General features: G+C 46.1%; 1 protein-coding gene across 2 annotated transcripts; it reads left to right on the plus strand.

The window, feature by feature from the left end:
* Positions 1–127: 127 nt before the first annotated feature.
* GFER (growth factor, augmenter of liver regeneration) lies at positions 128–7,454 on the plus strand. Of its 2 annotated transcripts, XM_043978752.1 has the most exons (4): positions 128–434; positions 1,915–2,111; positions 4,156–4,228; positions 6,158–7,454. In XM_043978752.1, the coding sequence occupies exons 1-4, from the start codon at positions 198–200 to the stop codon at positions 6,185–6,187; spliced, it is 537 nt and encodes a 178-aa protein (XP_043834687.1). In that variant the 5' UTR covers positions 128–197; the 3' UTR covers positions 6,188–7,454. The 2 variants fall into 2 exon arrangements, with proteins under 2 accessions (XP_043834687.1, XP_043834686.1); XM_043978751.1 differs by lacking the exon at positions 6,158–7,454 and having other exon boundaries at positions 4,156–5,196.
* Positions 7,455–11,808: the final 4,354 nt, after the last annotated feature.

Here is an 11,808-nt window from a genome sequence, read left to right on the forward strand (position 1 = left end):
ATGGGGCGCCCGCGGCCGGCTCCGAGAGTACCCAGACCGGGACAGGGGCGGGGGCGGGGCCGTGCCCGGAGGCCGGGGCGGTCTCGAAGGCGGGGCTGGGGATGAGGCTGGGGCTAGGGCTGGCTTGGAGGCTGAGGGAGGCCGCCCGCCTGCGCGCCTACAAGGCCGCCTGTCCCAGCATTCCTTGGCTGAGCAAGATGGCGGCGCCCGGCGAAGGTCGGCGCTTCTCGCCCGCCGGCTTCTTCTCCTTCCTGCCCGGGGGCGCGCGGGCCCACGAGACCAAGGAGGAGGCGGCGACGGAGACGGCCGGGCCCATCGGGCCCGTCGGGGAAACTGCCGCGCGAAAGCGGCCCTGCCGGGCCTGCGTCGACTTCAAGACGTGGATGAAGACGCAGCAGGCGCGGAACCACTCGGGAAGCGGGACGCAGGTCGCGGTAAGGCCCGGACGCCTGCGGGGCGGGGCACTGCTGGAAGGGACGGGAAGAAACTTCCCCTAGGTTCCGAGTCTCGGGGGATCCCCGTTTCACCCTCACTTGGAGCGCTCACCTAACTTACGGGTCAGCGTCTTCCTCCTGGAACGTCCACGTTTGCCTCCCCATGCCCCGCCCCCGCCCAGGCCCCATATGGGGCCAAACTGCCCCTGTCACTGTCCCACACCCCAATCTCTGGACCCCACGTTCGCCTCCCCCCCCAGCTCACCGGCTCTTCCCAAGCACACAGGCTTTTCCCGCCCTGCCACACCTCCTCCCTAATGAAACAACCCCACACCTGACTCATTTGGAGGGAACCTTTTCAGCCTTGTTCTTTAGAAAAGGTCTTGGTGCTTTTGTCCCCCCTCCCACAAGATCCCCCTAATACGGCCCAGAAAACCCAGATTTTGTTCTAGGTTCCCCATAGAATCCCAACCTAAGCAGGAAACAGGAGCTGATAGAATGAATAGAATTGTCTTTTTCCCCCAGACCCCTCCCCACCTTTGTCTGAAATACAAAAAAAAAGAATATAGGACTTAGAGCTTGAAGGGTCCTTAGACATCACTTAGATTTTGAAGCAGTTGGATGACTCCATGGTTAGAGTACTGGGCCTGAAGTCAAGAAGACCTGAATTCAAATCCAGTCACAGACACTTAGTTGTGTGGCCCTATGCAAGTCACTTAACTTTTGACTGCCTTATTTTCCTCAACTGTACCTCCAAGGGTTGTAAAGCTCCAGGTACTGTGCTAGTATTTATAAAGCTCTTAGTACAGTGTCTGGTAAAGTGTAGGTACTACTTATATCTATATCTATATCCACAGACACACACTTACACTCTTCTCCTTCCCCCTCAGTTTATAGATGAAATGGTGTGATGTAACGAAAAGGAGGCAGGAGACCAATTCTATTTCAAACATGTGTCAACTGGACAAGTCACATTCTTTGAGCCTGTTTCCTGTTCTATAAAATGGGAATAATATGCTTTTAACCCCCTATATCATTCCAATTATTATTACTAGAGAAAAAATTGAGTTCTGAAGAGGTTAAATGACTTGCCCAGGAGAATACATAGTGTGGTTTTGTGGGAAGAATGCTAGACTTAGAGCCTAGGGAAGCCCAAGTTCAAATCATGTCTTTCTGCTCCAACATGGCTTGGTGCCCTGGAGACCTCAGGGTCCTTATATCCCTTAAAACAGGGCTAGTTCTGCTTTCAAACAAATCCCCTAATTCCAGAAGGCAATCTATTTTCTTGTTCTTTTGCTAAACCCAAGAATGAGTTTGCCTAAAATAAGGTAGCATTCTCTCTACTGAGATTTTTCAAGTGATTTCATATTTACTGCTGGTTGCACAGAGAGGTTTGTTGTTAAGAGCTTGGGCTTCTGCCTCTGAGGGAATTACCTAAAATCTCATTTCTAAACCTTCATTTCCCTTCCTTCTTTCCCAGTTGGAAAACAAGTTGCCAGCTGATTGCCCCCTGGATCGGGAGGAGTTGGGGCGAAACACTTGGGCATTCTTACACACAATGGCTGCATATTATCCTGACTGCCCTACTCTAGACCAGCAGGAAGAAATGGCCCAATTTATACATCTATTTTCCAAGTTTTTCCCATGTGATGAGTGTGCTGAAGATATAAGGAGAAGGCAAGTTGTGTATGAATGTGCCACCAGGCTGATTTCCCATGTTTCCTTAGGCTAGATTATGGGGAAAGGGGTTTGGGGAAGGGAAAGGAAAGGGTTAGTTACTTATGAAATACTTGAACTGGTTAGTGAGGTCACACAGAGACAAAATTCTAAACCTTAGTCACCCTGTGAGTCTCTTTCTTATTTATTTATTTATTTGCCCTGTGAGTCTTACACAAGGTTTTAGTGCTACATCTGAAGGGTTCCTACTTGGGCCCTAGTGTAAGACAGCCCTAGCCTAAGAGTAGGAGTTTACGGGGCTCAGAATGGTCACCAGTGGTAGAATTTAGGTTACCTATCTTCCCCGGGCTCTCCTTTCAAGTTTGTGTACTACTTGGGAACTGGAGGTGGGCTGAGGGGAGGTAGAGGGGAGTGGACTTTTTGGATCCTATTTATCCAGGTTTGTCTTCTTCAGTCCTGGAGTCCAGTTGCCCCCTGACTCTTAACTAAAAGACAGTGCAGAGGGAAAACTTCCTAACAAATAGACCTGTCCAAAAGTGAAATAGGCTATTCTGGAAGAGTAGTAGGTTCCTCCCTCACTGAAGATCTTCAGACAGGCTAGGTGCCCACTTGTCAGGAATGCTGTAGAGTGAGTTCTTGGTCCAGGTCCAAGTTGAACCAGATGACTGCTAAGGTCCTTTCTAATTCTAAGATTCTATGGTTCTATAACCCTCTCTTCACCCTCATAACTGGTGATTGTCCCAGAGAGTATTTTCCTTTTTACACCCCCTTTGAAAAACAGTGATATTAGGGATCTAGGGTGTTATATTCACTCTAATCCCAGACCTTTTATTTTAAGAAGTTAAATGCTAACCTGTTTCATGGTTTTAGCAAGGCCTGAAGTTGTTTCCCTTAGTCTTAAGTATTTCCTCATTTGGGTATGACTCAGATAGCTAACAGTAGAAGCCAAGAGGGGACTTTTGCTCCGTTCCTGTGATCCTAAAGTGTTAGAGGCCTGGCTACCAGGAATGATCAGACTTCTAAGATCAGCTATTAGTAGGGATCTGCCACTGCTACTTAATGCTTTTTGTAAAAAGAGATTGTAGTTGGCATTGGTGTGCTGGGGCAGAAGAGAGGTCACAGAAGTTCAGAAAATAGACCTTTGTTCGAAGATGTATGTTAACTTGCCCCACCCTTTCCACTCTGCCTGAGGCCCTAGGAAAGAGTTTGAGAGAGGTACCTTCCTGTGGTTGGGAGCTTGTAAAATTCTATAATATGGGCTAATGACCTGCCTGAAGCTGCATTGTTCTCTTTCCTACAGTTTTATAAGATACATACTGGATATGCTTATTGGATGAAGGTATTAGGAGAAAATACCAGCTTCCTAAGAGCACTCTGTGCTTTTAAAAGTCTATGGGGATATTGCCTAGTGTTTTCCCAATGAATCTGCCCTACTCTGTTTGCTTTGTTCTGTGTCTGAGGCACCTTTCCCATTCTGCTTTGGGTAAAGTGCCTTCAGAGGGAACTGAACCTAATTGTTCAGGGTACCTTAGTGATGTCCAAGGACTTCTGCAGGGATGGCAGAAGAATCCCAGAGGGCCAGGATCACTCAGCCATCCAAAGAGAATTTGTCCCTTTCTGGAGTCCCAGAAGGCTGGGACCTAGCTTTGGGCTGACCCTACCCTCTTAGGTGAAAGGTGCTATTCCATCCCTAGAATAGCAAAGCCTCAGTAACATGGTACGGGCAAAAAGTGAACTGTTGCTGTCGGGGCATTTCAGTCTGTCCTCTCTGTCTTCATGCAGAGAAAGGTCAAACATTGTAGCTCCAGGTACTATTTAGGCTCCATTTTTCATTTCAAAAGCTGGATTATAAACTAGAGGATCCCAAGAAAAATGTCTCTCTCCAATGTTAGTCAGATGGTCTGGTTCCTGCAGGGCCCAGTGTCTCCTGAGGGGGGTGGGGGTTTCATATCTAAGCTTCTTCAGGGATAGCATTGGTGGGATCCAGACTTCCCTCACATCCACTCTTTCTTGATCCTCCCTATGCTGCCCCATTCTCCTGCAGGTTGAGCAGAAACCAGCCAGACACCAGCAGTCGGAACAGGCTCACCCAGTGGCTCTGCCGTATACACAACGAGGTGAATTTGAAGCTAGGGAAGCCTGCATTTGACTGTGCTCGTGTGGACGAGCGATGGCGGGATGGCTGGAAGGATGGCTCTTGTGATTAGAGTGGCAGGCCCCCAGGGGGAGGAAAGCATACACCAGATTGTAGTGTCCTCCCTCAGGGCTTGCTCAGTGTGAGATTATTAAAAGGCAATGCTGCTAGTGTTGCTGTCAGTGTCTTGGCTCACGATGTCTGTGAGCTTCATGGGCTGACCTGTTTCTGAGGAACTTCAATCCCCAAGCTACCTCTTCCTCTTTGGTTTAGGAATGAGCTGGACATTTGTTTCCCCCCCTCTACTGAGTCTGGTCTTTTGCTGCCAGGAGTCAGTGGCAGCCCATACCAAAGGCCTGGCTGGGGTTTGTGGGAACTTCTAATAAGCAGAGCCTCTTCCCTCGAGGCTCAGCCCGCTCCTGATCCTCCGTCCACCTCAAATAGGGGCCTTTTTGCCCTTGGGTCTCCTATCCACGTCTGTGGCAGGGACCTGGGGGTCTCTGGGTTGGGGTGAGTCTGGCTGGCCAGGATCTTCGTCAGAGCCCTCTGCTGCCAGCCTCTAAGGGAATACCCTGGCCAAGCTCACACACAGCCTTCCTCAGTCTTTGTACCCACAGCATGAGATGATCTTGGGAGGGGCACAGAGCCAGGCCTGAGATAAAGCCTGTTGTAGTCTGCGTTTTTGGAGAGAAGCCGCCAGTGAAAATGTCTCCATTCTGGGTTGTCGGGTTTTTTCCTTAAACCATTTCATGTTTTCCACGTCACAATTCTCCTATAACGTGGTTCTCATTGCGTGCAGAGGATCTGGCTGTCGTGGAGCTGAAGAAGATTGATTTTCTGTAACTCAATTAAGGTCTTGGTTTGTATGGGCTGGTGGGTACCAGGCTCGATCTCTGATATGCCCCCGAGGGGACTCTGCTAGAGTCAAGAATAAAGTCAAATTTGCTCTCACTGAGGCTTCTGAAGCTGCTGGTGTGTTCTATGATATCCTGGATTGAGAGCTTTTTGAAAGGGGGGGAGGGGGCGGGACACGCATTGAGTTTCTTTCTGGTCTACGGACATATGTCTCTGTGTGGGGGAAATAGAGGTTTTAGGTCAGTCTGGTGGCAGCATCCTGCTTAATAGGAGTTACCTTGAACAGTTGTTCCTCAGGGATTGTCTGTTCCCTTAATCAGAAAGTGACTGCTGCTGTCATTTCATCACAAGAATTTTAGTCTTCCATAATTGTTTGGTCTTCCAGCGTATTGCTCCTCTGTCTCCCAGAGAGCCATTCCATATGACAAATAGTATTTTTTGGAGGGGGGAAAAATTAGTATGACTGATCGATATGTTGAAAAAGTCCAAAAACATGCAATGTGTAAATACCTGTGGACTTTCCATCTCCATAAAGGGGTGGTTTGGGTGTGTCTTCTAATATCTCTTCATTTAAGATCCACTTGATCTTTATAATTTTTTTTACACTTTTGATGTTTTGGTATGTCATTGTTCTTTCCATTTACACTGTTCAGTTACTGTGTATTATTTTCTTGTTTCTGCTTCATTCCGCATCGATTTTCTATGCTTTTCTATATTCATCACACACATCATTTCTTACAGCATAGTAATATATTCTATTACATTCATGTACCATTATTTGTTTAGCTACGGCTAAACCCCAGTTGATGGACATCTACTTTGTTTCCAGTTCTTAGCTATCAGAAAATTTGCTGTCATAGATACTTTGGAGTATATGGGGACCTTTTTCTTACTGATGGTTTCCCTGGTGTATAAACCTAGTAATGGAATCTCTAGTTCAGGGGATATGGACATTTTAGTCACTTTGTCTTTGTGGGCCTGAATTTCCTTTATAAAAAAGAAGTTGGAGTAGATGACCTAAGGACCTTTTCAATTTTGACATTCTATGATTATCTAGGTCCATCTCCATTCCTATTCTGAAGGCTGAAAAAGGAACTTGGCCTTCATCTACCTGATGGAACAGTGTGGGAAGACTGGCCCTATGTGACTCATATGTGCATCTGATTTGCATCATGCGACTAACTGGGGCTAGGTTTGGGCCCTGCAGAAAATACTGGGAGATCTTCCTGTAACTGGAGAAAGAAGGGAAAATTTACTCCACCCAATTGAATGCCAGGTCCCTGTGGAGTCCTGGACATAAGCAGTGTGGTATACAGGAAGACATACACCCTAGGAATCAGGAAGACCTGAGTGTTGATCCCAGCCTTGACGTCTAGCCTTGGATAAGTATTTTTACCTCTGACCCTGCATTCTCATTGAAAAGTGGGATTTATAGTCTCATCCTGCCTCTTTTGTGGGCTTTTAGGAGGATCAAATGAGATAGAAAAATCACTTTGTCAACTGTGTTCAGAGCAGGCTCCAGCCTCTGACTGATCTGGGAAAGTCTAAGGTAGGAACCTCCTACATTTTGGTATGAAGGGGAGCTTCCATCCTGGCTAGGGCTACCTTGAAGGGAACATTTTGATTTCCAGTTGTTGGGATTGGAAGACATTCTTTTGAACTCATCTTCCCCAACCTTCCCTTTACTAAATTTCCCTATTACTGTTGAGGGTACAATATCCTCTCAGTCCTCCAGGCTCTTCCAGTGAAATCTTTGACCCCTCACTATATCTCACATATCATAGCTAACTAGCCAACACCTGTCACCTTTTGCAAAATTTCTCAAATATGTCCCTTTCTCTGCTCTAACATTGCTACCCCCTTGGTACAGGCCCTTGTTACCTCACATTGGTACCATTGCAATAACTTGTTGGATTTGCCTGCCTCGAGTCTCTACCCACTCTGATCTAAATTCAGCCACTAAAGTGATTTTCCTGAAGCATAGGTCTATGTCAGTCCTCTACTGAATAAACTCCAGTGACTCCTTATCACCACCAACATCAAATATAAAAGCCTCCCACCTTTCTGGTTCTCTTTAAACTTTGCACCCTTACGTGAATTCTGTCTGGTCACACGGTCCATCTTGTGTGCCTTGTACAAAACACTCCAGCTCCTGACTGGACGTTTTTACTGGTTGTCTCCCATACTTGGAATGTTCTCATATCTGCCTCCTGGCTTGCTTTAGGTCCCAGTCAAAAATCCTACCTTCTACAAGAAGACCCTCTAAATCTCTTTTAATTCTAGTCTTTTTCTTCTGTTAATTATCTCCAGTTTATCTGTATATAGCTTGTTTTTACATACTTGTCTGTATGTTGTCTCCCCCATTAAACTGTGAGCTCCTTGAGGGCAGGGACTGTCTTTTGCCTTTCTTTGTATCTCCAGCATTTAGCACAGTGCCTAGCACATAGTAGGTGTTTAATAAATATTTGTTGACTTGGCAACAGCCCTGTCTAAATTCAAATTCATAGAGGTAATAGAGTTTCAGTCTTTGTGTTAAGGACATAGTAAAGCATGATATTTAATAACAAGCAACATTTATATAGCACTTTAGGGTTTGTAGAACTACTTTACATACCTCATTTGATGAAAGACCTGTTTTTGATAGCAGGGAATAGGGACTTGGGTCACCTTGATTCAGTATCCATCCCTTTCCCTACAGTGATTAAATTAGTGTTGTCCACATCCTTATCCTGTATTTAACTGCCTCTCAGTCTTAACCCTTCTACTCAAAAAACATGCTCCTCCAGACTCAGGTGGTATGTATGATCTAGATTTAGTTTATGGAAGTCCAAGAAGTAGATTTTTTTTTGGTTAGGTTTTGTTTTTTTTGCAGGGCAGTGAAGGTTAAATGACTTGCCCAGGGTCATACAGCTAGTAAGTGTCAAGTGTCTGAGGCCGGATTTGAATTTAGGTCCTCCTGAATCCAGGGCTGGTGCTTTATCCACTGCGTCACCTAGGTGCCCCTGAAGTAGGAAATTTTTAATCAGTTTTTAAAAGGTTAAGTGCTTATCACATGAAAGGCTCTGCTAGGCATTGGGGATACAAAGAAAAAAGGAAACATTTCCTGCCTTCTAGGAGCTTACATTCTGTTGGTGGGGGTGGGGGAAAGAGGGGTTAGGACTTGGTCACAGAGAAGTAAATGTAAGATAATTTGAGAGGGAGAGACCATAATTACCTAGAGGGATTAGGAAAGTCATTGAGTAGGAGGTGGTAGCAACTGAGCCATTTTTTTGGAGAAAGCTAGTGATTTTTTGAAGTGGTGGTATGAATGGGTGTGTATCCAGGCAGGAGATATGCAACGGAATTTGAATATACCAAGAAGGTCAGTTTGGCTGAAACATCTTCAGGAAAAGAAATGAAATGTCTAGAATTGTAGTTAACCTTTCTAGAGAGACTAAGGAGCCACTGAAGAATTCTGAACAAGGAAATAACAGGAAATAACGCAGTCCCATTTGTCTTAGAAATGGTCATTTGGCATCTGTGGAGATTCCCTTTTCCAATCAAGAGAGATTGGAAGAGTAGTGAGATGCATTTTGAGGGTATTGCAGTAATCCATGTGAAAGTCAATGAGATCCAGAATTTAGAGTAATGAAGTAACCTTGGGATTAGAGGGAGAAGTGCATGGATACAAAAAAGAGGTGAAAAGAGAACTGACAGTGTTAGCAACTGATTGCTGAAAGGGAAAATGAACAAGACCTAAATTTCCCATTTCTCAGAAAGCCCTTTGTAAAACTTAAAGCACTATAGGAATATGAGCTTTTATTAGGGATTGGGAAGAATGGGAGTGCCAGTGACTTGCCCAAGTTAGTTATATGGTGTGGTGATTAAAAATATGAGACATAGTTTCTGGGTAATCATTTTATTATTATACTGATAAGTTATTAATAAAAGGATGGTCATTTGGCCATCTTTCTCAGACCAAAGATCCTTAATGACAGTGGGGTCTAAATTTATATACCCTTCTAATTCTTGGGGGTCCATCTAGCAGTCCAGTCTAATTGTTGACATCATTGGATGTCTGGGGATATATGACTCACTCAACTGTTGGTAAGATGACATCAGAAAAAAAAAAAAAGACCACCCCCACCACCCAAGCTGATCTGAGCACATAGTTTGCAGTAGTTGTAGTCTGATTTCATCAGTAAAGTTCTTCCTGCCAAAGGGATCTTTCTCCACCCAAGACTTCTTTGTAAACTTGGGTCAGGCTTGACCCAGAGAAATCTTTCAAGGAGAACTTGCCCTAGGAGTTGAGGGCAGAGGGAAAGTCTAAGAAAGAAAGGGAGATCACTGGGTCCCCCAAGATACTGGTCATTAATAATGATTTCTCACAATGGGTAGTAAATAGAGCTGGTAATTGGTTTTACACATGCAGTCCAATTCCCACAGTTAAGGACAGTCTGCCCTTTGCAGCTACCCCTGGCGCCAAGGACACAGGTGCCTCCGACAGCTACAAGTACTCAGATCACCAGCTTCAGCATTTCCTTTACGTCCAAAAAAGAATCAAGGGTTGGGACATCCCAGGACAGCCAGCTCAGGGACAGTCAGGAGGAGTTAGAAGTAGCATAAGATGCTCCTAGTAGGAACTCATGGGCCAGGGCCATTGCACAATGGGCTCTTCAGGAATGGGTAAAAATGTCATTGGATTCATTCTAACCTCATTGCTGTCGTGGAAGAATAAAGGCACTGGTAGCATGCTACTTGGCTTCAAGGGCCAAAAGGATTTCATGCCATGGCCTGGTTGGCCCAGTACCAGAGTACCAGTAGGTCCCTATCCTATGAAGTGTGCCTTGAAATTCAAGAGCCAGGGGTTGGCTTCCCTTGGCCAGGATCAGCGCAGGTCATATTGATACCTGCCATGGTCCCCAAATTTGCTATCTGCTTTTCTTCTGCCTTGCCTCCCCCCCTTCCCCACTGTAGTCTCAGGCTACAAGGACTCAGGTAAGCTCTGGAAGTATAAGGGTTAAGGGCAGCTGTAAAATATGCCAAATAAATGACCACACAGTTTGTGGAGTGATTGGCCGGTTTGCAGAGTGTCGACTTAGCCTAGCCCTGAAATCCCCATCCCAGCTCGCCTGCCCCATTCCAGGATGATGCCTGATCCCTTCCAGAGTGTCCATTGTCTCTTCTGTTTGCTCTCACCCACTTATCCTGACTCAGATCTACTCCAGAAACATCTTTTGTAGAACTGGAATAGGAATTATCCATTGCTCTTCTACATATGTCTGCATATATATATGTGCGTGGGTGGGCCCTGCCATCCTGCATCATCTGGATTTGTTCCTGTCCCTCAGAGATATGGAAAGTGAAAGAAGAACTGAAAGAAAACTTGGAAACCACAACTCAAACCTATGTCATCCCAGTTCTTATCCTGCAGCTCTGGTTCCTTTCTATTCCCCTACCTCCTTCTCCCCTAGGGAGAGGACTAGTTTCACATCCCTATTTTACTGGGTTGTAACCAAACTTGAGAGAGGATGCCTCCTGGCCTCAAGCCGAAAACTGGCCTGCCCTGGGGTTGGCATCCCAATCAGGGCCCACCAGAAATTGCCTCAAAGGTCCAAGAAAGTCACTGTCCTGGGGAATAATGAGATACTGAGATCTAGACATCCCTTAGCCAGAGTGGAAACTCCCAACAGGACGGAGACATACCATTTCTCCATTGTTATCCATCCACCCAGGCTTCCCTTTGTGTTATCTGAAAAGTGGAGCTAGGACAGAATGGGGATCACCCAGGACCATCCCCTGTGTAACTAGAGAGACCCAAATTGTCTTTTCTGCACCACTGCAAACCAGATAAGTTAATTATAGAACCTTGGGGACAGCTAGGTGGCACAGCAGATAAAGCACCAGCCCTGGATTCAGGAGGACCTGAGTTCAAATTTGGCCTCAGACACTTGATACTAGCTGGGTGACCCTGGGCAAGTCACTTAACCCCTATTGCACCGCCCCCCCCCCAAAAAAATATGGAACCTCAGAGCTTCTACCTAAGAAAGCCCAAAAAACTCATTTGCAGAAGAGGTAACTGGGTGGGGCAGCTAGGTGGCACAGTGGATAAAGCACCAGCCCTGGATTCAGGAGGACCTGAATTTGAATGCAGCTTCAGATACTTGACACTAGCTGTGTGACCCTGGGCAAGTCACTTAACCCTCATTGCCCTGCAAAAAAAAAAAAAAGTAAAGAAGAGGTAACTGGGACTCAAGAAATGGCATGCTCGAGGTCATGCAATCAATGTTAGACTTTAAGGTGCCCAGCTCCCAGCTGTATGTTTTGAGACAAGGTTCTGGGCTGTTGGGAAGACAGGTAGGTAGACTTTCAGATTGGAAGCAGGTCTCCAGAGGTAAAGGTGGTCATTTGACTCCAGATACAGAGACCCAGTGGTGGGGTGCTGTCTTGGGGAGTGCCCAGTAGTTGGGGGTCTGGACTTGGGCCTTGTCTTGGTTCCCACAGGACCTAAGCAAGTGTCACTTTCTTCCCATATGAAATGAGTAGGACTTTGGCTCCCATCATCCCTGATGTCCCTCTTTATTGCAGACTTCTGCTTTCCAATTTCACACCTTGCTCTTTTCTACGGAAAGGTCTCTGTCAGTTCTATCCTTCATGAATCCATTTGGAGAGTGACCGGTATTGGCTAAGGCTGCGTAGGGGGAAGGGAAGTGAGTGCCTGCACTTCCA

The sequence above is a fragment of the Dromiciops gliroides genome, chromosome 1 (genome assembly GCF_019393635.1).
Source record: "Dromiciops gliroides isolate mDroGli1 chromosome 1, mDroGli1.pri, whole genome shotgun sequence".
In the NCBI taxonomy this organism is placed as follows: domain Eukaryota; kingdom Metazoa; phylum Chordata; class Mammalia; order Microbiotheria; family Microbiotheriidae; genus Dromiciops; species Dromiciops gliroides.

Bases quoted from the DNA above. Each gene is read 5' to 3' on its own strand.
- GFER (XM_043978751.1), top strand. From the start codon at position 198: ATGGCGGCGCCCGGCGAAGGTCGGCGCTTCTCGCCCGCCGGCTTCTTC. The intron at 435-1,914 runs GTAAGGCCCGGA...CTTCTTTCCCAG, and splicing joins GAAGCGGGACGCAGGTCGCG to TTGGAAAACAAGTTGCCAGC. The intron at 2,112-4,155 runs GCAAGTTGTGTA...ATTCTCCTGCAG, and splicing joins GCTGAAGATATAAGGAGAAG to GTTGAGCAGAAACCAGCCAG.